The 27,738-nt window shown below is 39.1% G+C and overlaps 1 protein-coding gene across 2 annotated transcripts in view; it reads right to left on the bottom strand.

The window, feature by feature from the left end:
• The window catches only part of MED13L (mediator complex subunit 13L), a 195,682-nt gene that overhangs the window by 49,293 nt on the left and 118,651 nt on the right, over positions 1 to 27,738 (bottom strand). For both annotated transcript variants that reach the window (XM_086623263.1, XM_086623264.1), the window contains exons 5-7: positions 6,229 to 6,374; positions 4,665 to 4,859; positions 4,088 to 4,279 (exon numbers count right to left, since the gene is read on the bottom strand). In XM_086623263.1, the coding sequence (XP_086479389.1) occupies positions 4,088 to 4,279; positions 4,665 to 4,859; positions 6,229 to 6,374 (533 nt within the window). The remainder of the gene's footprint in view (positions 1 to 4,087; positions 4,280 to 4,664; positions 4,860 to 6,228; positions 6,375 to 27,738) is intronic.

Raw genomic sequence — 27,738 nt, 5'->3', positions numbered from 1 at the left:
TGTTTTGGTTTAGATGAGCCAAAATCTAACAGCACCTTTACAAACACCAACTACAACAGCAGAGGGAGCTTTAGGCTCGTTTAGCCTGCGACTGAGTAACGCTGCTCTGTGCTCTGGATGGAAAAGTAAGTAAGGATATGCGGCATTTTAACAAGGTCAACCCAGTGTACAGAACACTTGGTCCTTCTGCCTGACGCAATCTGAGCTGTCGGAAGAACGAAACGCCGGAAGGATTCACTGCTATACATCGCTGCAACTAGCAAGGTAATTCTGCCCATTGCTACTATGTGACTTTCAAAATACAGCTTTTAAAATCGTGCACAAACTGCCTATCCTTGCATCTTCTTTGATTCTTCATGCTTATATTTTTTTTTCTCCAGTTAGAACTTCCCTGATTCTTTTTTTGTAAAGAATTCTAATTGGAAAAAGGAGCAGTCAAAACCATGAATTCCTAGACATACTGAGGCTTGTGGCTCAGTATTTCACTGGCTTTCAAATGTTCTACAACATTGTGAACTTGACAGATGACCAAAAAAACAGATCAAAACTTCAGAATTAGCAAATCTGTCCTTCTCTGGGGGGCAGGTAGGGGGAAGGAATGTGTATACATAAACAACCATTATGCATACACATATGTCAATATCAGGACAGTTACAACTGCCAGGAAAAAGAAAGTACAATGGAAAGGGAAGGATAGAAGGTATTGACAGGATAAATAAGGAGGTACCAGAGCTTTCAAGTTACATGAGTGCAATGTTTTCCAAAATTCTATAATATTTTAATAGCATGCAGTACAAGAATACATGGCATAACATGAAACAGAACTTTGCCGCAGGCACAAACATTTTTTTGTCATACCCTAGCACTATTTTTTATCCACGAAACTCACTGACAAAATCTTGGAACACACACACAAATAACTATGCCATGTAATGGTATAAATACTGTAAGACAAAACCAGTCACTCACCAGAGGTCCCTTCACAAGCCCTACAGTGCAGTCTGTTTCTACACATGAAAAATGCCATTCCCTACTTTCAGTAGCAATTTGTTTTGTTACATATTTTAGACAGAATAATGGAAAATACAGTTGAAAGATCTGGAGAGATCATCTAGTCCATCCCCTGCTTCAATGCTGGCTCAACTGCCCTCCTAAGTCCTGAAACACATTTGACTAACCTGCTCTTTAAAGACAAACAACACGCCCCACCATCCCCCACCAACCCACCCACCTCCCTGCTAATGGAAATTCTGTAGCTTCCCACCAGTCAATTTATTCTAACACTTCGTTATCCTTCCTCAGAGAAAGTTGTTCCTCACGTTTAACCTAGTTTTGCTTTGCTCCAGTTGAGGTTCATTACATATTGGTAAGATTATTCTTTTTCTCCTTTTATGCCTCTGAAGACTGTTACACCATCTCTCCTCCAAATTTCTCTTCTCTAGACTAAACAACCTCAGGTCTTTCCATCTTTTCCTGTAGGTCCTGTTTGCAAAAATCTGTAATAATTCTTACTGCACTTTCCCTGACTCCATCCAATTTGGCCACATCTTTAAGTGTTCAAAACTGGACGTAGTACTACAACCACATTTTTACCGGTACGGGGCAGAAGTGAAGTACTATTGACGTGCCTCAGACCAATCCAGCTTATGTATCCCATTTACTGATTCTGAATGGTAGGACATGTTTTTCCAATCCACTTCTCCAATTTTTCAAGGTCTTTTAGAACAGTGTATGAGATAATATAAAGGAATCCTTTCATTATTCACTGGAAAGGCATCTCTCAGATACAATTTCATATTGCCCTCAAACAACAGCAGAGATCACACAGAAACTCTTTACATTGGACAATATGAACACTTTCAAAATATTAATAGCTTATAAATATCCTAAAAGAGAATAACCTTGTGATATCGTACAAGTGTAACAGGGATCTGAAAAATGTAAAAATACAACAGCACATTAAAATATGCATCAATACTTCAATAAAGATTGTTATTTAGAAGTCAACTGTCTTGCTTCACTTAGTTACTAATAAGTTTTTTGCTTATATTAACTATTGGTTGCCTTGAAAAACACTATTCAAAGTGAATTTCAATCTCACATTCTGTATTAATAGCAGTAAAAACAAAATACTTTGATTTCCTTCATATACAGGCACTGTTCATGGACGAGTGAATCCAAACAAGTACTTCCATGGCAATGAAGCCAATGGTGATTGGTTTTCTTTGGCTTTGCATCAAGATCGACCCTCTTGACGTGACAGAAGTATCTAATAAAGGCTAAGCTAGCTTGGTAGCTCCTTAGACCTGAGTGAGGGTACCCAACAAGGATTCTTTATCTCCACCTGGCTGCATAATTTCACAGAAACTTGTAGGAACTTCATGTCTTCAACACTTCTATTGCTCTGTGAAATTTGGTAAAAGCACTAATCAACAAGTTAAAAAAAAGTACAAGTCCAAAAGCAGAAGAAGGTCACCCAGTGGTGAGTGGTCTGTCATGATTTTGCTGATGTGACTCAAGTCAAAGTCTTCTGTGAAATGAGTACTCAATTCCAAATAGTAGTCATTTTGCAAGCACAAAACATGCCAGTGCTTGTGAAATTGTTATTAATAAAGGTTACAAGGAGACGCTGAGAAAGCTGGGGGAGGAATCTTATCCATGTATGTGAATACTTGACAGAGAGAAGAGAGCAGATACAACCAGTGGTATTCAGTGAGTGCATTAAGAGGCAACGGGTTTAAAGTGAAATACAGGAAATTCCATTTAAACAAAGAAATAATTTTTTACTGTGAAGATGGTCAGTTATTGAAGCAGGTTGCCCAGAGATGTTGCGGAGTCTCCGCCCTAGGAGATATTCAAAACCTGATTTGACAATATCCTGAGCAACCTGCCCTTCCTGAACCTGCTCTGGGCAGAAGGGTTTGATAAGACAATCTCCAGAGATCCCTTCCAACCTCAACTATCTTGTCATTCTGTCAGTAACTGGCAAGTCTGTAAAGAGTAAGTTTAGAAATCAAGCAACACAGGAATAAAAAAAAAATTAGTTGTAAACGGCCTTCAAAACATTTTTTGAGAGAAAAAAAATATATCACTGAATTTCTTTTTTCTGTAGCAGATTTTTTTTTTGTACTTTCTTATCTTAGAAGTTTGCACTCAAACAGATGTTTCACTCCTCTATTCCTCATTTTAAATTGCAGTCCTGAATTTGTTACAGCATTAACCACACTGACGGCAACTAATCTTAAGGTCTTGCCTGTACTCCAGATGATGACAGGTTATAGATATTTATTTTCATTTCTGAGGAGCAACATGATATACATATTCATTTCAATGAAGCGAGATATTAAGGATCTACTACCCCACATACCAAACACTCGGGTGGCTTCTGAGATTAGAACTACTATGGATTCGAATGCTTGAAAGAGGCATACTCTATCCAGACAAAACACTTAACTCATTTGCAAATATTATGCAGCACTGTTTGCCATCTGGATATGATGCAAGCCTATGTCAGACCTCATTTGGGAAGCCCAGCTCCTTATTACCAGTTTCAGAGTCTTATGCAATGGCCCTAATTAAAACCCAACTGTGCTGGGCAAAAAGAGTAGCTAGCATTTGCAAAGTTTTATTATACCACGACAAATGCTTAGTTAAGTGCTGTATTTCTAGCCCTTCACAAAAACAGCTACACACTCTTGTATGTTCACTGTACTCTTGTATCACAATGAATCAACACCCTCCTCCCATCCCAACGCAAGAAAACCAACACTTCATGAACACGGGCCAAATCCGCCTGAAGCACCGCCAGAATCCAGTCTCTCAGGTCTTCGCACTACTGCACAAAGACACAGCAGTTACAGAAAACGGAGCTTAACTGCATTCACAAAGTCGTGTTTGGAGATGTGTCATCTTCAAGGGCGTTTAAAGCACTGCCTTTTGTCTACCACAGACCTCCAGAGAAAGTCCTCTCCTAACTTCCAGTCTATTGCCTGTCTTTAACCTGCTACTGTTCATACGCTTATCCTCACTTACCACGAGCTATGCAAAAATGAAAGGCTGTCTCCAGCCTCCCAAGTTTATTTCTTACCCAGAACAGCCTGCTCTGGAGAAGTGGGTGGAGTGAGTGGCATCCCACAGGTACTAGTAGGATCTTTCACGCTTCCAAGCCCCTGCTGTCCCACATTTATATGGCCTCCAGTACTGGCAGCGTTCTGTGACATGGGGATGTCACTCTGGGAGATGAGAACAAAGGCTGAAGGATATACCATCCTGACACCACCTACAAAGAAATGGAAAAACAAGAGTCTTAAATATACCTTAAATATTCAGCAGCCCTACCTACTTCAACTTGTTTTCAATGTCAATTAGACAAAACTTATTATCTGAAACACAAAGAGCTAAGGAATTTCACATACTAATACACATCTAACCCTCTGTAACCAGTACAGAGCTGAAACAAGTAGCTTGATACTGTGAATAATAGCATGTGGGATACAGGGAGTACAGAAGCTTGAGGCAAGATAACTAGTCAGATGTTCCAGTGTCAAGAGAGCTACAAGAGAAGACAGGAAAATTATAATGGCTGTTTCAGATTAATTAGATTTTTTTTTTTTTTTAAATCATGTGGAGGAAAATAATCCTTCAGGCACAATACTGAAACTTACCAACAATGACTTCAACTGCCACAGGGAAATCGTTGTCATATCCCAACTCTTCTTCCTCTTTCATCCCTTCCTTCTTCTTCAGCACCATAGGGTAAAAATACTGCCATTCCTCCATCAGTTTACGAGTTGCTGGGTCTGACATCTTGTATGACTGGCCCGTGAGTGTACCATTTAAACCGTAAGGACTCACCAAAACTGCAAAGCAAGAAACAACAGTCCCTGCAGTCCGGATATTCCAGCTGTATCAGCCAGGCTCTCCCTCCCCAGCTTGAGTGACTGTTCCATTCACATGCTGATTTAAGGATCTGTCTTCAGGGGAAAGCTAATGCCAGATCAGGTGTGGGTGTGAATTTAAAGCTGTTACACTGCACTGCTTCCTGCACAGCCATCTTTACTGAGCTAAAAATGGAACCTTTTGCAGTTTAGTTCATTAACTTCCACAATGAACTACTCTACGTGTACTAAACCAGCACTCGTTATGGCACAAGGATGACCACACATAGAAGTAACAGAGGATAGTCAACGACAGGGTTTTTACCAGGAACATACAGTACCAGAGACTTCTCAACACTAAAAACAACACAGATAACAATATATGAAGACGACTAGTCATGACAAATAAGGAGAACTAGTTGCTCAACAACAGGTGTTTCCATTCAGACTCAGTTTTGCTTTTAGTTATATTTGAGAGTCATGAATTTAGCTCACTGAAATAAAACTTTCTATTATTTAAGAGCCTCTGTCAAATCTTTACATTTAATAACAAAATGTTTTTCAATAAAGCTTCCACAAACTAATGTCTCTATAACTGCTCATTTTATAGTCTCTGGGTTTTTCTTTACTGTATGTTTAATTTTATAAAGATTTCTTGTTTTAATGGCTTTGAAAGGATAATTTCAGATCATAGTAAAGACAGTGTAATTCAGTGACTCAAACATTCTTAAATTTTTTTGATGTAGAGCATTGCACCACAATTGCATCATGAATTTAACAAGCCATCAACTTAATTCTGTAAAACTCTGATTTCTTACACTGGTAAATAAATAGTCACAGATACTTCATGCTTTTTTATTTCTGATATATTTACACACACATCCCCTTTTTTTAAAAAAAAAAAGTTGACAATCTATAAATGAAAAGTATACTGTATTAGATAAGCTCAGTATTTGTATTGATGTAGCATTGAAGTTACGGACTTGAGCCCACTGACCTAGATACCACATAAGAAAATCAAATCAGTGCACTCACTTTCTTAAATAACAAGTCTTTTTAAACAAGAATAATAAATTTCTTGATTTTATTTACTATATGCATGTTCCTTTAAAAACAATGTTAATGAACAAAAAGCTCTGGAAAATTCCCATACCATTTATGGCTGGCTATAGTGCTGAAGTCCTAGCAACACTTTCCATTATGCCCAGAACTTCCTGAATAGAAATGCAACCCATTCAAAGAGTTACTTAATCGTACTTTATTCACCTCTGAAGATAACACCACCAGTAGTCAAGTCCCTGTCCCACAGAAGCAAGGTTAAGCATGAAAATTCCAAATCCAGCTGACTTACCTTGGAACGGCGACGGCGAGGACTGGGCCATATGGATATGCTCTTCGTTGATCAGGTAGATTGGCTGGTGTTGAGCAATCTCCACGCTTGTGCACACGTTGCTTTCCCCATGAAGAAAGAACGTGAAGGCACACGACAAATGTTCACTGGAGAAGGGGGCAGACAAATCAGAACCAGATTTAGTAGCATGTTCATGAACTCCTAGGAGGCAGTGATTCCACAGCCTTAGAGGCCAAATCTGTACTCTTTCATTTTGTCATTGAGGCTGCTGAGGAGAGCTTTGTTGACTGACTGATGACTATACGTGTCAGAATAACCTGTCATTAGACAACTATCTGACAATGTTGGAACCTGTCTCAAGGATTTGTTTTCCTACTTGTTTCAATCAATAAGATCATTACAAACAAATGGGATTTTAACCAGGATTCAAGTAGTGAAAATAAGGGTCTCGGAAAGAAAAAGGAATTCTTCGAAATTCACTCTGCAATGGGTTCTGGCTGAGAAGGAATAAAAAGAGAATAGAAAAGATGTTTGTCTAACACCTCAGGAGAACCTCCATTGAAGAAAATAAAAGCACATGAATATTATAAAAAGTTGACAGTGGTCTAAGATGAACCATGGATTTGCCACTGATGATTAAACTTAATTAGAAATGGATGGTATTTAAAACATTCCCCCTTCATTCTACCCATAGAATGATCTCCCATCATAGCTAACTAGTTGCTTAAATATTCCTTGCCACAAAGCCACAGGAAAACAAAATGCATTTCATGCTTTTTATCATCATTTTAATCAACTAAAATTTTACAGAGCTGAAGCGGTAATTATGTCCAACACAATAGCTGCACATAATTTTATAGCCGTTGGCTTTGGCACTGGGCCAGCCATAACGCAACCAGTATTTTAAAGACAGCTCTTAACTACCTTCACCAAAAAGAAACAACACAGGCAACTACAGCAATGTCACTTCAGCATTTAAGTCGACCAACTGCTTCACTACTGTCAGCTCCTTTTAAACAAAGGCACTGATGGTCTAGAAGAGGAAGCTGATTTAATCTCACTAAATCTCTGAATGATTCTACACATCATGTAGAACAACTTCTCGTCCTGTGCTACAAGTTACTCTTTTCTGAGCCTCAGATACTACCACAAAAAACCCGAAGAAAATGGTCAGCTGAGAAAAATCTGGAGAGAAAACGTTACCTAAATGACAGATAACTAAACTTCCTTGGTGCTATCATCCTGTATTCAGAAGTACTTTGTAGCATGAAATACATTTAACTGCATGAAATAAAAGGTTTCATTAGATTTCCATTTTCAAAAAGGAAAAAAATTTCACTATCATCAGTGTGCAGAAGTAATTTACATGGTGGTGGAGGGAGGGAACAGGACACGGGACAAAACGGGTCATAAATTCCAGGTATTTGTATCCAGCTATCTTGCCCCAAGAAGAAAAAAAAAAAATCATGTAAAAAAAAAATTGAACAATGAATTTCCGCACATATAAGAAATAAAAAAATAAAAGTAAAGCCCAACTATTTAATCAAAACCCATTAGTTTCCTTACATAGGATGACAGCCCTTAGTATAACAAAGGTCTTAATAAATAAAAAAAACCAGGATGAGAAATCTGGTCTAAGATCAAGCAGAGAGAATCTCTGCAAAGAGTTGAGCATGCAGCAGGTCAGCCTTTCCAAAGCAGAGAGCAAAGCTCTTTGCAAAGCAGTCATTTTCAACTCCTGTCTTTAGGACATTGCACAGAAATCCTTCTGATTCTGCACGCTTCCTACAGTGTTTGCCTGGGAAAGTCTTGCTTGGCTTCTATTGGACTGAAGGGAAAAATAGCCTTCTGGGACCACAGGGGGACTCTTTTGAGTCTCTTGCAAAGTCGTCTGGCATGAACAAATCATGTGCCATCTTATGCATCTCTCCATAAACACTGTCAGGATAAGAAACAGACAAAATTCAGAGCTTAAAAAGACAAAAGATTCATTTGTTTTTGCAGGGAAGGGAATGCCACTAACTTTTTCAGCTGATAATCAGCTCACACCAAAATTAATCATTAAGTTCAGAAAATTCAATAGCCTCAGATTAAAAGTGTATACAACCAATTGCAAGAAAAAAGATACACAAACACAGTATTAGCTCATTTTACTTTCCTGTGCATACGACAGATTAAAGAATAATAATAATGACTATTACTCCTCATGACCAGCAATAAATATTTCAGTAGTGAAAGACGGATCATTTCTACCAGTGCATCCAAAGTAAATCATGCTCAGCTACAGAAAGAGAACCAACAAGGCTCAGTCACTCAAGGGTGGTTCTTCTTCAGACCACAGCTCCTTACGGTACAAGGCACCCTCTGCTTGGCAAGTGAGCCTCTTCCTCCCGGGACCACTTTGCAGTGCTTTGCAAGAGAAACAGTTGCATAAATTCTATGCTCCCTCTGGTGCCAGAGTCATTGCTATAAGCTCAGCTCTCAAGACCAAAAACAATAAAGATCAAGGCCTGGGGGCTTCCTACTCTCTCAATAAGCTTCTGGCAGATTCTGAGTAAAACGTTTACTCCAGTAACAAATACAAATTTTATTTCAAGAAAACAGTGTCAGCGTGCTCTGTGATGTATTCCACTCAGGCATGTACATCCCAGCCTCCTGACATTCCTGTCTTCAGAACATTTCACACAATTCCTTAAATACCAAGCTGCAGAAATCACTCTTGCGACAAATGTGAGACAGATCTCCGAACAAAACTCAAGCAGAAGAAAACTTACCGAGCTAAAACCAGCCAGCCTTCAGCAGCAGACTGAGCACTGAAGCTCTACTTTTAATAATCATTTAGCTATAGCTCTGCAGCGTACATCAAGAGCTACATACTTCAGACTAAAACTCTAAAATACATAAATTGTTCAAGTCCCCACTAGAATCTTCCAATAATGTTTTATCAACATCGAGTCTTCTTAACAGATCTACTACTCTGTGTTAACAAAGGCACCACACAAACGGTCAGATCAGAATTTCTAAAAACATTCAGCACCATGTTCAGACTGATTTTTTTTTTTTAATTTAAATTTATGTCAACCTAGTTCAAAACCTGAAGCTGATAGGCTTTTAAGAATCCCTTCTACTATCTCTCCAGGTTTCTAAACTTACTCATTTCTGTACTCCTTCTTATCTCCCTGTCATTGAAAATATCAGAAACCACCAAAGAGGCATGTGAAATGGCTTCCAAAGTATTTCCCCTACTCCACAAAGTCTGTTGGAATACCTTGAGCTGTCAACTTATACCTGTTCAGAACAAGTACAATAATAAAAACACTAGCAATTGTGAATAGCCGCATTAGACATTTACTTTGCGCATATTAATGAACTGCATAAGGAATAAAACTAGCTTCGGAATCATGTTTTGGAGTCTGTACTGCTACCCAGAGGAAAGAAACAAGGGACAAAATCTCTTTAAGTACAAGCATGAAAGCAAGGTGCCCTTCCTGAGCAAGCCACCAGACACTCCTGACCCTTATCAGGGGAGTACAACGTGCCATATATTCCCTGGAAAAAGTTCAAAATCAGAAACCTGAATCAGACTGAAGCATCTAATGCACTAAAAAAAATACAGTTGGGAGCACCTTGGGTGTAGTATAAAGTGAAAACGCTTAGTGATGGACCCAAGAACTAAGCATGAAGTGTATTTCAGAAAGATCAATTCAGCTACCTGCCATTTAGGGTTTGAGGTTTTTAATTTCTTCCTTTCTTCATTTTTTTATTCAGGCATACAAATGGTGCCACCAGAGACAGTGGTAGCTGCAGCAGTTTTCCATTAGAAAACTTCCACGCAAACTCAAGTAAGACCTATCCTTTTCATGCTGTTTTATAAACACTAGAACCATCTAAAAAGAACGCGAGTCTGTAACAGTACTGTCGCCACACCATGCAGGAATTGTTGTCTCCTTTTCACGATTACCTTTTCAGAAACTTTTCTTTCCTTTACAGGATTCACAGGTGCCTCAGTTAGGATGTCATCTTCCCAGATAGAATACATAGAACATATACAGAATATACGTTATTTTCAAATACAGCTGCTTCAAGGCTGAGGTCTGAAAGATGCTGAGCACTGTGATCTTGAGCCAGCAGAACACTTAGAATGGTTAGAGTTGGAAGGGACCTCAAAGATCATCTAGTTCCAACCCCCCTGCCATGGGCAGGGAAACCCTCAACTACACCAAAGCCTCATCCAACCTGGCCTTGAACACTTCCAGGGATGGGGCATCTACAACTTCTCTGGGAAACCTGTTCCACTGCCTCAACACCCTCTGAGTGAAAAATTTCTTCCTTATATCTAATCTAAATCTGCCCTCTTTCAGTTTAAATCCATTGCCCCTTGTCCTATCACTACACGCCCTTGTAAAAACACTTGAGTATATACTTTCCAGAATATTTCCACTACATTGACTGAGAGACACTTCTGTGCTAAAATCAAAATAACTGTTTAAATAAAAGACTTCTACTAATAGCAATATAAAGAAAGCAAAAACCAATCACTCCCCAATTACACAGTGCCAAATACTCAGTGCATTTCCCTTCATTTTATGTTGAATCTGTTCTTGATGTTTAGATTTTTACCTTTTACAAACAAGGAAATTGGTAAGGCAAAGCCCCAAAAAAGAAATAGTAATGTCATAGAATCTTTGCAACCAGAGAAAAGATCTATGTCCTTCTAAGCACTACAGTATTTTTTTTCCCCACTAACACAGAAAAATCTTCAGATAAAGAGTATTTATATTAATCAAACTTTCAATTTGGCATCTAATCACCTGCAACTGACAACAACTGTCTGTCAGATGTTTCCTCTGGGATCTTTGTTACCTTAAATAACCTTTGAGATGCCCAAAAACATTGCCAATGTAGTATTTAGGACCTCCCGTAACTTTATGAATGCCAATCCCTCAGTTATGAGAAATAAAGGAAATAACGTTAAATTTACTTACATGCAAAAATCGGATGAGGATTATGAAAACATGGGTTGGCTTAAACCACACAACATTGGCAGGGAAAGGAGAATATCTGAGGATTTATGCATTTTTTCCATTTGTTAGTAGATTTATATAAATATCCAACAGAAACTGTGCTAGTCTGCATCCAAACTTTAAAGAGAGTATTTTCATACAAATAATATAAATAAAAAAAAATGCCAAGGTATTGCAATTTGTATCGGAGTTTTGAATGTATATAGTAAATGTACATCTGTGTACAAAGTCAAACGTATTTCACAACATATTTCAAAATACCTCATTTTGGATGACAAATGTGGAAATCAGTTACTTCAGGAAAATAATAATAAAAGACTGCCAATAACAATTACTTATTTGGGATCTGGGGGCGTACCAAGAAGAATCTACAAAAAAACTAAAAAAAAATTCCACATTTTTTTTTTACTAAAGAGATATTCCAAAAATAGTTTCATGATACGAATTTTATCATTATTATTTTATTGGTTGGAAATGATTCACTGCGAAGTGCTTTTATATTTTGAAAAGCACTTGTTGCTGTGCTAAGCTAGGTTTTGTCCCAGACACTGCAAATTACTTACACACCCAGAAAGCGCAACGGGAAAGTTGACAATACTGACACTTAAGGTTCCTTAGAAGAATGTAGTCCTGTATTTGTGAACATTCATCCCATTTTTAGAACCATTTCAAAGATAAGAATTTTTTAAATACTTGTTTCTCCACAGACGAGCTTGCGCTCCCTTCCCTTGCCACCGGGCTGCTGGCAATCTCTGGGTTCTCTCCTTCAGTTTGTAATCAGCTGTCCATAAAGCCACTGACTGTGCACAATTAATTACATTTTATGACCAATAAACTGTATTGCTGTTCTAATTCCCATCAAAATTAGAGATGGGATCTGAAAGCCCTCAACCCACAGTTACTCCAAAATAGCTTTACCAAGTCTGATCTCAGAGAAGTGGCAGCAGTAAGCAACATGTGTTAGGAAAAAAGTCATACAAGTGAGACTGATCACTTGTTTGCTGTAGACTATAAAAAAAGGGGCATAAAAAGGCTCTGCACAGATTTGGAATCTAAGAATAAGTGAGAGCATAGTAAAATAATTGCATTTAAGTTTGTCTAAAGCAACAAGACAGTTATTAGCAGGCCACAGCATTGGTCTGGACAGGAGATGGCAGCATCCGGACACACCTACAGTCAACAACACTCTTGAACAGGTGAGAGTAAATTAATAGCCATGTTTCTTTTTAAATAATCTGGCAATAAATATCCTCAGTGAAGTCTGAATTTGAATGAGCTCCCACAACAACCACAGACTGAATGTAACGGGAAGAGACAAGAAAGGCCTTCTGCTTTCATTTTAGAGAAGTTAGACTTTCTGTTCCAACGTGTAGTGGCCTCTGCAATTCTCTTTAAATGAGAAAAATGATGCACTCTGAAAGTGTCCACAACTCCAGTACATTTCTCTAGGACATATGGTGGTCCAGTTTAGGAACCAGTACTACAGAGATCTGCCAGACAGTTGTGTTAGCAGAGAAAGCTTCTTCACATATATTAAGACAGAGGAAGAGGACCTGGAACTGAGACTTCATCAACAGCAGCAAATAAAAAAAGGCCAGGACACATTTTTGGCCCTTAGGGGAAATAGCATGTTCAAACAGTAAAAGCTCTTCATCCCCAAAAGGGAAGCATTGTTCACACTGATTTACTGGAAGCGGTCTTGGCTGTGCTATCCCCAGAACCTCTCCTGGAAATTGCCTTGGAAGAGTGCTAGCTGCCACTGCCCAAAGCCAAGCAGGGAGCATGCAACAGTAAAGCAGTCGGGATGATAGCACAGCAGCTCTGGAGAGCATGCCCTGTCTGGTCTAACAAGTAGTGTAGATACAGCCTGAGAGACAAAATGTTTATGTGGCATTTCTCATGCTTGCAGGTAACCCGCACTCCCGGCCTACCAGACGGGCTGAAATAAGACAAAGTTAATCAGAAGTACAACTTCAGTAGTTCACAATATCCATTCAAGAAACGTGACATAATTAGTAGCGGTTTTTGCAGAAACCATAACTAAAACAAAATGGAAAGCATTTCCAGACATGAGACAATTCCAGAGATTTCTGGATACAACAGCCTTCCAACAAATGGCAGGCAGCACAGAGCCCAGCACATTTCTGCACCAGGCATGAAACTCACATAGCTGGTTTCTCCATGTTATGGCCTCAGACGAGGTCCCGTACTCAAATACGTGAAACCACAACCGAGAGCCCATTTAGCGCTCTGAAATTCCATGTATTAACCACTGGCAACTGAAGACTTGCTGCCCAGCTGCGCCCAGTATATGCTGTGTTAGAGCTGGAGAGAGGGCTGTGGCACGGAGCTGCAGCAGTGCCTTCAGCCAGAGTTCGTCTGAGAACCGAGAACTCTTCTGCAGACCCAGCTGAAGCCATGGCTGCAGCCCTCTCAGGGCATCACTGGCCTTGGAAGAGTTTTTCTTCCAGTGACACACACAGCTGCCTCATGAACAAGGCAAACTGATACTGGGAGAAACCTGGTTACACAGGGAAAACATGTACCCAGGTTTCTCCCAATCTGTGTTTCTGCAGCTGTTTCTGCCCCATGTCAGAAATGTTTTGTATAGCAGAGAATAAGAATACAGAAGGCCAAGCTGTGAATTGGAAGGTGGAGGGCAGGAGGCCTCTCTCAGTTTCCAGAACTACCCAGGTCCTTTAATGATTACATTTTGTATGTCGATATGTTGTCTCACACATGCTGTTGGATTTTTTTTTTTTAAATGTATGAGATGCACACACAGAAACTCAGTATAAATATTAATTACCTTCAGCGTTTTTCCAGTGGTGGAGTAAAGCCCTAAGATAACAGTTTCACAATGCAGCAAGCACTTAGATAACATTATCTCAACACTTGCTGCGTTACAGACTTATCATCTCCACACTTCCTCGGTTGTCACCAACACAACCTCTTGCCAAGGCTAATATATGCCTCACTGTCGAGATTCTCTCCCGGATCCCATCTCTAACAACCTCCTATTCGTTTCTCTGGATAAATGTATGCACGGGATGCCCTGCCAGCCCGGAGGGATGCTGGAGTTTGTACTTCAAATGGATACATCAATCTGCAGCATGACAGGGCGAACACCTCCAGGAAGTCACGGGGAAACTGCTGCACATCACATTAGCTAACATTCTGAGGAGTAATTATATCGCAGTCTCTCTACGTACCAGACCTACTTCAAGTCTTTGCTGGAGGAAAGGTCAGGAACAACGAACATAACCTTTAATGTGAGCACGGTACGCACCGCCCTGCGTTTTCTGCACTGGCTGTTTATGATGTCTGAGATTCAGATAGTTCCATGTTCGTTTTTTTTAATGACCTTAATAAAGATGGATGGGACTACGTGCAGAACAACTTCACAGGGCTTACACGCAGTAAGTAAATCATACTGTGACAGTGCTCAAGCCTAGGAGGACAGAGTTTTCACTTTGGGAAAGAAGATCACGGAGTCTTTTTGCCACACAACTTCTGCAGAAAGGAACATGTTCTACAGTAATAGCCGTCTCATTTTTTCCTTGAAATGTATAGCTATACAGAAATAAGTATATTTTTACAATACATTAAAACAGTGTTTAATATTTAGGGTTTTTTTTAATTAATGGATTATTTAAAATGCCAGCCTACTGGTATTTCGAGATCTTCTTCCTTGTACAACTGAAGTAGCAGTTTTATTGCTGTGATCCTCAAGGAAATACTACACCAGAGTAAGTGAAAAACCTCCCATAAATATTGACAATCAAAACCTTATTTTTCTGTATTTATGTGTTGCATGTTGAACATGGAAATTTATTGATTTATTACTAACTGCACGTGTATATAAAGTGGATTGTCAAAAGATGCTGTTCTGATCTTAAATTTGCCTCTCATTATTTCAAAGATGAACGGAAGTAATTCCTAAACTGTTGATGGTTACTAAAGAACTAATCCAAACTAACACAACATCCCTGGATAACTAAATCAGGCAGCAGGCTGCCATGACCACTGCTACGTATTTCCTTTCTCTACATCCAGGAACAAATCCTGCTCTTCACATCAGTTAACACCAAAGGCAACATGGAGTAAGGAGGAAGGTTTTCAGCCCCTGGATCAAGGACAAGGCTTATCCTCATACCATATTGTGAAAATACGGGACAACGACAGATGGCACAAGAGGGTTGGGTCAATACACCTGCTAATATAACAACTAAAAGGTCAAAATCAGAGTGTGGCAATGCAGGATTCTAGTGAACACTTCGTGCCTAGAGGCACAACCCAGTGGAAACAACTCTACATGATTCCTGCTCCCCAAATGGGACGTGATCCACCCTCTGTACCAGGACAGCACCTGAAGATCAAACCATAGGAATCCAAACAGTCCTGCTAAATAGGGGAAGATAGTGTGCAGCTTCCTACTAATACTTAAAATTTATGAACATTTAAGGCACTTCAGGTTAGAAAACATACTGTCTGCAGACAAGAAGATTAGATAAACAGAGAAACAGTTTCCCTGTAACAGAAATCCAGATCCCTTAAAAATTATGTGCTAAATTATAATTTTTTAATAAAAATCCAGTTTTTACTAAATCTAATCAATATCAGATAAAATTGACAAATAAAAAAAAGAGGTCTCATGGATCTATGAAACAAAATGTCTGCAATTAAATCACAACCAACATTCTTCCCTCAGCAGCAGGTAAGTGATGCAGTCAGCACTATACCACAATGTATAGCCTGAGGCACTAATGATTATTGAATTTATTTTTTTTTTACATTTGTGTTACACTCCAGAATAGTGCTGATTTAGAACTACAACTATTTTGAATTATTTAAAATGTCAGTACCGAAAAAATCATTCTGCAAGTTTGTCATACTCATTATGAACACAAATTCATTGTCATGACACACTGGATCCTGCCCTATTTAGGAAACACAGAAGTTGTTGCGACTCTATTTCTATTGTAATATAGGATACAGTCTTTACAATAAAATATAAAAGCATACAAAAAAAAGAGAAACATTAAGGTTATTAAAGGTACATTCAGGTTAGTGTTGAAATAAACACACATTTTTCACTGGAAATTCTGAGCTTCTTCAGACACATGTCCTCAACAAAAACCAGGAACTTGCTCATATCTGTACCACTATTACCAGTTATTCTAAAAACAATAGCACCAGCTGGTAATAACTACAAAATTAATTACAATCAACTAGGAAATTGTCAGAATGGAGGCAATCTTTCTTGCTTTAGCATACTCAAAATACCAACATCAGGAAAAACTGCACACAAATCTTCTGAAATCACTGCTGTTCTCACCCTTCTGACATCTCCCTCCTTGTCTGAATCACTGCATTTTGACAGAGTGTTGGAAACGGACTCCTTTGGAAAATTCATTTGCACAGCAGACCTAATATTCTTTAAAACAGGAATGCAGCCAGATAAGCATATTCAAAATGACAGATAATATTCATGGCACATGAATAAGTTACATGTTAAGTTCCATGTGGTGCCTCCAAAATAGCCCTCTTTTTGTGCTGTTAGTCTTAGCATTTTATTAAATACCATACAGGCATAAAACCACCTCAGAACTGTCATGAGCAGTTGTGCCCTAGAGATCAGGACTGAAAAAAATCCTTTTGAATATTAATAACTTAAAACTCAAGAACAAGCCTGACTAGCACCGATGGAGGTTTGCCAACCAACTATTCCATTTTTTCAACCTAAGGCATAAACTGACCTTTTCTTAACAGCTCAGTACTGTAAAGTTTAAACCCTGGATCTCCTTAAATTTAAGCTTTCCTTGGTAATTTTATCACAGATAATACAGCTATCAATGACTTCATCTCACAAAGTGAGCTGTATTAGAATCATTGACTGGCACAGTTGCACGATGATTCATCCGTGGGTCACGGACCCACGTATAGCTGTGGCTCCTTCTTATTCCCCATAAAGATGCTTTCAACAGCCATAAAGTGGGTAAAAAATCACCCTTTCCATGAATATTTGTGTCATGCTGCTCTAGGAGTAGCAGCTGTTCATGCTGGTGACTGGTGGGCTACTAACACCCAGTACCAGGCAGCTATCCTGCCCACTGTGCCATCAACACTCCGCCGGACATCCCAACCATGACAGCAGAGACCTCCCACCCCTCTGGAGAAAGGGGCAAAAAGCAAGGGAAATGTTGAGAGCTTCAACATCTGATACATGGCAGGCACTAGCAGGGACTGAACAAGCCACTCTGTAGAGCCTGGGTGATGAAGATGAGAGGAGTTTTTTCAAATTAAGCTAGCATGGTTTTCAGTATTACACCCTAATTGCACTCGTATGTTCAGTCCCATCGGTGCTGTAATCGTGTTCCGTATATAAACAAAAATACTTCACACACACAGGTACATATGAGTACCAAACCACGTTTACATTAGGACCTACATTTTCACAAATTAATACTGCCCTCGGAGTAAAGCCACAGGTCATTAGCAGTCCCTTAGTAATCGTGTTAGACAACTCTCACATATGTCCTTGCTGCACACCTTCACTGAAAGCCACAAGTAAGTTTGTCACCATGTCTTTGCTGTATTCTACTCAAAACTGCACATTTTTAAAAAGACTTTAACACGGGATAATACAGAACTTCCTTTATAGCAAAATACCAAAAATTACCTACATTCTGTCCTGATGGTTACATCACAGTTAGCTCTGAAAGTTAAAAATTTAAGATACTTGAATCTGTTTTGTCTTAAAATGGCTTTGATCTCAACAGCAGTTGGTCAGAAATGATTACTCCCAATAGCCCCCGTAACTTGAAATACTATGAAGTAGATAAGCATTACTGTAGGTGTTTTTATAGGGCCAAAGCCTGAAATACCACATTATTTGTTTATATAATACATGTGGCACTCTCTGGACAAATAACATAGCTTTGAGTTTTTCAGTAACCAACAAAACATTTTCTCAGTGTAAGAACAAACACCTAGTTGTAAAAACTATCACAGTACTGCTCAAACAAGGCTAGGGGGACCTGGAAAATTAATAAATACGAGAACAAAATCAGCTGTCATCTGCTGTACAACAGCCCTAACTAGAAAGTATGAGGTATAAGGGGGAATAACACATGAACATAAGGTGATTCTCAGATGGCTAATAGCGTGAGGAAGGAAAGTGAAGCAGGTAGTAAGACACTGCCACTTCAACACTCCCGCTTGCATCATGTGTTTAAATACAGGGAGGAGTCGTGTGCAGCTTTAAAATTATTTTGTCCAAAATCTTCACAGATCGTTGTACACAAATCCTAAAAGCGGAGCTCAAAAATAATCAAAGCTGACATCTCTTAAAAGACAAAATGTTCCTTAAAATAATGAAACTTAATTTTTGCAAAAAGCATGCAGTCGTCATTTTCATTGCTTTTTGACTAATTTTCGAAGCATTGGCATGGTAGTATCAACCCATAGTAACTGACAAGTCAAGAGACATTAAATTAATTTGCTGTATCTCAATTTACGTTACTTTTTCCTCAGTTACAGAGAAGCTCTCCAGACACAGGCGCTCTCACCACAGTTAAGACACCACACCACAAATATATAGCATACTTTTGACATCTAAGTTATAAAAACAGAAGCAGAGCATAGCAAAGCCACTCCTCTTCTTAGCAAGGCCTCTGAACACATGCTTATTTTTGCTGTCTGCTAATGTAGGTTAATGCACCCTTCTTCCCTTCACCCCATGAAAGCTGAATGCTATTATCCAAAGTAGCGTTAAGGCCATTCAGAAAGGATATTCTTGAAAAAAATGTGGCAAACTGGAAGGGAAAGAAGGGATAGAAGCCCATACTTTGTTGCCATCAGGTTCCGTGACGATGAAATTACATTTATCAGTTCCATTCACAAAGCAAGTACATCAACAGTGGAAAACGTGCTTATTTAGTTTCTTCAATACATGAAACAGAAGAATGATATTCTCAAAATCTAAAAACTATTAATGCAGTTTTGATTTATGCTTTCAAACAGCTGCTTACCACAGGCACCTCAACAAAAAAGTAAAAGTAAAACATCATACCATGAGTTTTATGTCATAGATTCACACAACCTTAAGAAAATCCAAAGTCCTTAGTTATTTAACCCATGTACCCATTTTCCAGTATAAGTCAATTTTTAATTCTTCTGGCAGGTAAACTTCAACCTTGGGAGCTCTCCAGGGAAGAGGCAGCCATGCTCTTAAAACACGTAGGCTAGGTAACTCCTGACCATCTTAGATCAATTTTAAAATGACAACTAGAAACAGGATTTGCGAGTGCTGGAAGACTGGATTCCCCTCTATGTTCATTTCTCCCCCCAGACAAATCTTCTGATACCTCTGCATGGCTATAAACCTATGATAATAACCCTGTATTTAAATTACAGAACACGAAGGGATATGAACCTTTAATATTCCTAGGACTCGCAGCTAAAGTCTCACATTTGGCAGGACAGCACTACTGTAAAATCAATACCTTTTTTGTCCCCTAAAAGCAAAAAAACCACATCAGCTATATCTTGACTGAACTAAAAAAAAAAAAAGAAAAAACCACAACACCCAAAAAACCCCAAACAAACAAAAAATACCCACCCAACAAAACCCAAAACACCAAACCCCAAAAACCCCCAAACCAAAGCAAACTACATAAATCTCTCTACATTTCTTTGCACCCCTTGCTCAAGCACCGAGGACTAAGTACATAATGTCCTTCACACCTCTATTAAAGGGCACAAGGTTTAATGAGTTCCACTGAACGGAAACTGACCAAAACTTTTCGGACAGACCTGAACCCCACTCATTTTGTAGCATAGTTTCCAAGAAAATTTGTTACCCTTTGCTGTATTGTCTCCAAAAGATGTAAACACCTACTAATATGCATTTAAATTTGTGCTGTAAGCCTCCTACCAGCTACCCTTTAGCAGGACAGTTGCACCAAATTACATCACAAGTATGCAGTATGATCACACTTCATGGAATAAATTTTACGATCCTAAACAGTATTGAGCGACATATAGAAAACACTAAAACCATGAAAATGCATTAATTTATTCATTGCCATGCATTTGTGATCTTTCCACTTTCGGAGTACAGTTTAATTGACTAGTTTAGAGACCAATTAATCCCTTTACATTTAAGTCAATCACTGAATCCTCTCCAAATAATTTGGCTTCCACATGCCGACTCCCATTCGATGTCCCTGGAGAGGGAATGCAGTTGAAACAGGTGGCACACAAATCACGTCTAGTAACAGAGAAAGAACTGCATTAGCAGGGATGTGAAGTGCTAAAAAGACAAACTCACAATTCAGTCAGAGTTCGATAGTGCTCCAGCTCCCAACCCTACCCTGAAAGTTTTATTTTTTAAAAAATGACAATTGCAGGTCTCAGATAATTATTTTAATTTTCGTTCATTTCTAGACCTCATCTACCTACTGCTCCTCTCTTCTCTCAATACGGTTCTATGAGCTCTTCTCCATGTCACCTTAGTATTCTGCTCTTCTTTCACATACGAAAGTTAATGTTAAATTGGGCTGAATTAATTCTGCAAGATAACATCTTGTTTACCCTCTCATTTTTTGACTTGAAAGCCTGGAATTTCAGGTTCTGTAATAACCATCTTCCCTCTAGGATTACTCTTCTGTAATGAGGATTTCATTTCTTCTTGCCAAGCACACATACCTAGTTTAAGAAATTCAGTCACACTGTATCGCATCACAATACTTCATAAAGTCTGTAACTTCATTTCTTGATGAGGTGCTAGAAAATAGCCTGGTATCAAAGATAGGGAGATCAACTGAGATGGGTAACAGAGGTATTGGACATCATTCCAAACCAGCAAACCCCTGCAACACAATGTTAGGAAGTGGAAAAAAAATTGTGAGATTTGGCCTATTAAAACCACCTATAATCTCACTAATACTAGAGTGGATAGGACAATATTTTTCCCACAAAATAACACACTGAAGCGTATCAGAATGAACATAGGATTTCTCTATTTAAACAAAAAGGTCAATTTGAAAATGAGCCAAGGACTTCAGCTTTTCTATAAACTGCCCAATCAAGCAAAAAGTTTGAAAAGAAAAATTATTTCAAATAAACTGTAGTTACAAACACCTCCTGAAACCACATGAAGCTCAAGTGAATAGAAATTAAAGGAAAATATTATTTCTGCATATCAGTCCAACATGTGTTGTATTTTAAACATTTACATAGACATACGATAAACAAATTATCTGAAAACTAAAGAAAGAATGTTCCAAGAACACAATTCAAGAAAATCACAAGAAGGAAAAATAATTACTCTATGTTACTAAACACAAGATTTCTTGTTTTCAGTTCCACCAAGTAATCATATAATACAAATTATTTCCTCCTTAGTTTTTCCCTGGAATTAAGAACAAGTTTCTGTCTGAAACCACTACTAAACTGAAAAAAAAAAAAAATCCACCACCACACACAAAAATGTTTCTGTGGCGAGAAGTATTTTATAGAAATGCCTGGCATACCAATTCTGTGCCTTTACTACGAACAGCACCGCAGAGCACGCCTAACCAAACAGAACGCTCTCACGAACAGCACCCGTTCCTGCTGGGACCCTCCGAAACAACACGACCACCAGAGAAAGGAAAACCAGCACCACTTGTTCATCCTCAGTCTTCAGTTGGCACAATGCAGAAGTGAGCCAACTACAAGCAGTTCTGAAACTCCGGAGAGCTCTGTGCAAACCCTCAGTAGGCTCAGGCTCTTTAAAACCCAGGGCCCGTGTCCTGGCCTCTATTGCCACCTATACTGCTGACTCAGGATCTCTGCCAGCTCAAACAATTCCTTCGGCAGGAATGTGCTGCAACCATCAATTCTGCACTGAATTCTCACCCACGTAGAGAAACTAAATGTTTGAAACTCGAGGCTGGTTCTGTGATGCCAGCTATTGTGATGGCACACGTCTGTTTGTAAGTGAGAAACGGCGCTGTTGGAAATGACTACAATCCAAAAATGGAAACAAAATTGAAGAAATTACTCTAAGAGCTGGCTTAGTCTATTAATGACCATGCAGAAAGCACATACTCTTGCATGTGTACAGGCACTGCGTGCAGAGGTCTGCACACACGTAATTCTGAGCTTCAGTGGACAGCACAAACCCCTACACAAGTGGCATGCAGGGAGGAGAGATGGAGTTTGCCCTGATCTTAAAACCAGCCTCACCAGATGGAGTACTGAAAGGGAATCTCAATGAAAGCAAAAGCTGAACTCCATAAACTGTACATGCAAGTCATTATAAGGCAAAGTAGCCACACTTACACGTACCTCTGAAGTGTTTAGATTGTACAAGGTTCACAGAACTTTTCTGAGAAACCCTAAGACTTCATTATTTCTAACAGGTCACTGAGATTTGGCAAGATCTTCCTCAAGCTCAGAAACATTCTCTTCATGCTTTCAATCGAATACTGTTAAATTTTGACTGAATTACAGGGTGAAGAAAAAATAAATAACCACTTCCCAATTCTGGTTCCTCCTCCTCCCACACGGTAATTTGACAGCCTGCCAAATTTCTGAAAGTTTAAACTGAAGTTCATGCTACAGCTATTACCATTACCATCACACTCCTGAAGAATCCAGAAACAGAGAAAACACAGGTGTTACCAGTAAACGTGGGAGAAGGGAAATGAGTTAGACTGAAATCCCACTGATATCCCTCAGTATAGTCTGCAGCTTCAGGATCCAAGTTTTTCCAGTCTAGCCTATGAAAATGACTCACACCATAATTAATAAAATGGAACCAAAAGAAAAGGAGGTGTACATCCCTTTCCTCTACTCTTGTTTCAGCTTCTCACTTTGCAAGTCACGTTAAGCAACGCCTCAGCAGCTACAGAGCACACAGATAGTTTATTTACAAGCTAATTTGACCCCCAAGGAATCAAATTCCACTGATCCACACTGCCCCTCAGAAAGAAGGTACTGTAACTTCACCTAATGCAGGGTTGCTTGTTTGGATGTATGTCCTCAATCAATGACCAACATGTTCTGTTTTACACTATGGTGACTTGCTATTTCATTGGAGCTCAGAATGAGCAAGACAGTTTGAGAATATTTGCCTTTGTTGGTAGTTCAGAATTCCTGGAATGGTTCAGAAATCACGCCCGCAAGTCTTCCCAGCACCTTTATTACCATGGAAAGGAACGAGTGCTGCTGTAAAGAGCAGACAATTGGAAATAACCCAAGCTACTGAACGGAATGGTGGAAGATCATCCCTACCAGGAAATCCTCCCACAACATCAGCCAGAGTCTCTGTTGCCTCCTCAAACTTCGGTCTCTGTATTGGCACGTCTTTCCCTCTGTGGCACAGACATCTATTTTATGCTATGTGCAGCTTCACCCAGTTCTCAGTCTGCTCTCAACCCTGAGCTGCCTGGATCTACCACATCCCAGCAGTTACAGCATATATTCTATCCTGGTATCCCTCTGCTCCAAAGGAAAGAGAGGTAACAGCAGAAAACAGAAGTTTCTCCGTAACACTGAACTCTTTTTTTCACCCCTGACATCTGAAGAGAGTCTTCACAACATTGTGTTTACATGCCCTATGCAGGAGGGAGTCACTTCCTTTTGAAAATATTCTGGTAAAAGGTGGGACTGTTCACCAGTCTGATTTCTATCAGAAAACACAAGAAGGTTTTTGAAGATGTGAGTACAATAGGCTGCATAATCTGAACACTGTTCCCACAGAGATGTCAGGCTTCCATCAAACAGCTGTCTGCACATGGACCTTTACCAAGCTCCTTTGTTTCAGCACAGTCTACTACTGCATGAGGTAAATTCCACTGTTCTAGAAGAAAAGGACACGTAAATACACGTGAGCAGAATAGCAAAGAGGAAAGTCAGAGTGAAGGTTACAATGAGTGGAATAGGTTGGTAACATTCAATTGAAAATGAATGAATGGAGTAGAGAACATGCAAATTATTTCACTTTTTCCTTGATTTCCTCAATACACAGACGATCCACCCCATGTAACTATCAGAAAAACACAAGCCTTCTTTGTTGATGCTTAGTGACCTCTTAAAAAATTCCACTGTAAAATGAGACTGTTTTCAAGTGTTATGGGAGGTCTCGAAAATCGGGGATATCATTATATCATGATATCCCTGTTCCTTGCAGGGGGGTTGGACTAGATGACCTTTGAAAGTCCCTTCCAGCCCTAACCGTTCTATGATTCTATGATTACTGACGTTGCACAAAAAGGTACTACTGAGTCTTAACTTTTCCGACCTTGCTGTCATGGAAATGACGGAACCAGCCTATGGAAATGTCCTTATCAATAGAACAGCAAAAAGGTTAAGCCCACACTTGCGTTTTATTCCAGAATTTAAGTCTAAAACGTAAGAGGTAATTGTTTGCACAAAACCAGTACAGAATGGAGTCACATAATGTTGTTTTAAAAATACCTGTAAATTCAGTCTATTCTCAACCCGAGGAGGAGAAGAGGCAATGCTGCCCTAGTGACATCACACCTGCATCTTTACTACTTAAACCGAGTTACCATAGCAACTGCTACGGTCTCAGTGTCACTCCGCACAATCGCTAACTGGAAATGGAGTGTATCACAATCCAAACAACTACATACTTAGAGAGAGGGAATGAGGGAAAGGCTTCCTTTCACCAGGGTTAAAACAAAGGCCCTTCACTCCCTCGGAGTGCTTTTGTTTTGTTACCACGGACTACACCCCCCAGCAAGCACAACTGAATCTCCGATCGTGCTGGTATCTGTGATTACATCCCACGCCAGATGAAGAGCAAAATGGGTGCAGATGGATGTGCTTTTATTTTTAGGCACAGTGTCTACTGTTCCTTTGAGAAAATCCAAAGCTTGGAAAGCAGTACTACTGGTAAGACCTCACTGTGGTGGAATGCAGTCCAATTTTGGGAAAATCTAAAATCCTCCATGTGTAGAGAAGATTTCGAGTTAGAATTTCTTGATAAATTCTTTTATTTTTCCATTATTTTTTTTTCACAACAGATGAGAAGTACACAAGAGTATACTGAGCACATAGGTATCCTACTCTGAGGAACATTTAGTCCAGAGATGACCAGCGAGTAGAATATATTGAGCAAGCTCCAGCTATCCAGAGTCTTTTGTTTTCATTGATAAAGTGACTCAAATAGCAAATAAGAAATCTGTGTATGTGCTTTAATTTTAAAGCACGTCATTTTTCAATTGACACATGAAGGAAATCTATTAGGGATGATCTGAAAAAAAATTCATGAGAGTACGTGACTATCTTCTACAAGGAATTCCGAGTCAGAATCAAGGGACTACCTTCAGATTTACAAACTATTTGTATTCGGACAGTGGGCATTTTTACTGACACTAAAGTCTTTTGAAATCCTTACGCTAGGTGGTTTTGAGAATCAGGCTACAGGCATTTGTCTTCTCTACACAATTTTTTTGACTCCTTTGACGTTTTAGTTCTACCAATACATTAACAATAATACTGTTTATTTGAAAAAAATGTAGCTTTATTTTCCTTTTAAAAATAATTATTGGAAAGAAACAGCAGATTTAACAGAACAGCAAACTTCAAAATGGCCAAAATACAAGAAGAATGCTTAAAAGCACTACAAGCATCACTCTGATGTATTTTCTTAGCATTGATTTTATTATTTTTTTTTATTTATTAAAGAATTAATCAGAGAGAGAAGATTCTTTTAGCAGTTCAGCTGAGAACAAAACTCTGAATAGATCTGACTTTTTTGGGCAGGCAGAAAGCCTGAACTGTAAAATAGGCCTCCAAGTTAAGGAGGCACAGAAGAAAGGAAAATATTAAGCTTGTAAAATATACTTCTTCCTTCTCTTTAGTGAGGGAAAAATCAAGTAACTTATTTTGCAAAGTAGAATATAATGGATAGGGGCTTTGTTGCATTTGTTTGGTTTTTGGGTTTTTTTTTGAGAGGAGGGTGTGTAGGGTGGTTGTTGGGGATTTTTTGAGACCTTGACTCTAAGCCTAGCCTTGCAGACCTTAGTAGAGTGTTACTGCTTGAAGCCCCAAACCTCTCTTCCCATTTGTCATCGTTATTGCTAACCCTGCCAGAAAAAAAATCCAACAGATTCTACATTTCTTAACATTTCTCTGTGCATGCAATAAATATAGAATTCCTTTGTACAGCAAAAAGACTAGAAAGAGACCTAATCATTCAGTTGCATGGTCAAACATGAAGCAGCAAGTTGGACTTACATTGTGCAGAGGGCCAACAATCTTAAATTTCTTAAAGTAATACTTTTATTTTTTAAAAAATAGAAAAGCAGAGCATAAGTAGACACTATCAGGCTTAAATATCTCGAAATACTTTTAATCTCTGATTTAAAAAATGTAAAATATCATTATTACATTTTCATTTCACAATACAGCAGATTCTTTCCACTCTCAGAATCCCATACAATTACTCTTTGAGACAATCATCTTCCTATGTTCTTGCCCTGCTCCCCACCTCAATAACACTTGGTCCGAAATAGGGAAAAAAAAAACTTGGAATGTTGTTTCCACTCCGATTGGACCATCTCCCCTCTTCCTGGAAAATGAATGGACTTTTCTAGTCTCCCTCACTTCTTCCCCCCATGACTCCAAGCTCCTCCATTTTACTGAAACAAGGGCTAGAAGAAGTGGTCGGCTGTGGGGTGTAACCCTTTTCTGGAGGATGAGACAAAAGCCCACCTCCATCTTCCCCAAGCCTCCATTCCAACAGTAAAGCAGCAATAGGAGCACAGAACAACAAAGTTGTGCCAAACAACAGATGCCAGATGAGCCCAGGGACACAGTGTACGCAGAAGTGTGAGGAGCACAAATCTTCAAATCGATGTATGCAGGTACCAAGGATGCACGATTCGACAGAGCGCTGCGAAATGTGCACAGGCAGAGCAATAAGCACACACCTACACGGTATCTGTATTTCAGGAACGGGCTGTAAGCCCTTTGCAATGAGACTAGCAATTTTATTGCCTCATGAATTTCTATGGCATTTTGTGATTAAAAATCTCCTGTGTTTCAGCACAGGATAACAGCAGTAGGCATGTTTTGGGGTAACAACTGTAGGTACGAATGCTACGAATGTAGAGTCAAAGTACGTCTACTGTTTATTGGTAATGTATTTGCAGAGAAAATCACACGGGTACTTTATGTCCGAGAGCAGAAAACAGACAACATGTCAGAAGCTATAAAAGATTTTGCTGCCTTCCTGCTGAGAACTCTGCTTGTTAGACACAGCATTCATACATTTATGTCTTATTCTGTTACCCTCTAATAAGAACAGACTAAAGTAAGCACATCCTTGGCAACAGTGCCTTCCCCTTTGACAGAGGAGAGAAAACAAACAAACCCACTGTAGTACCTCTTATGTCACTGAGGAAATTACCTTTCTGTACTTTAAACATTGGAGTAAAAGAAATAAAAATTGCTCTTAAAATAA

This window comes from Tauraco erythrolophus, chromosome 19 (genome assembly GCF_009769465.1).
Source record: "Tauraco erythrolophus isolate bTauEry1 chromosome 19, bTauEry1.pri, whole genome shotgun sequence".
Taxonomy (NCBI): Eukaryota; Metazoa; Chordata; class Aves; order Musophagiformes; family Musophagidae; genus Tauraco; species Tauraco erythrolophus.
The sequence above is the reverse complement of the archived record's forward strand: the minus strand, read 5'-3'. Positions and strand labels throughout refer to the sequence as shown.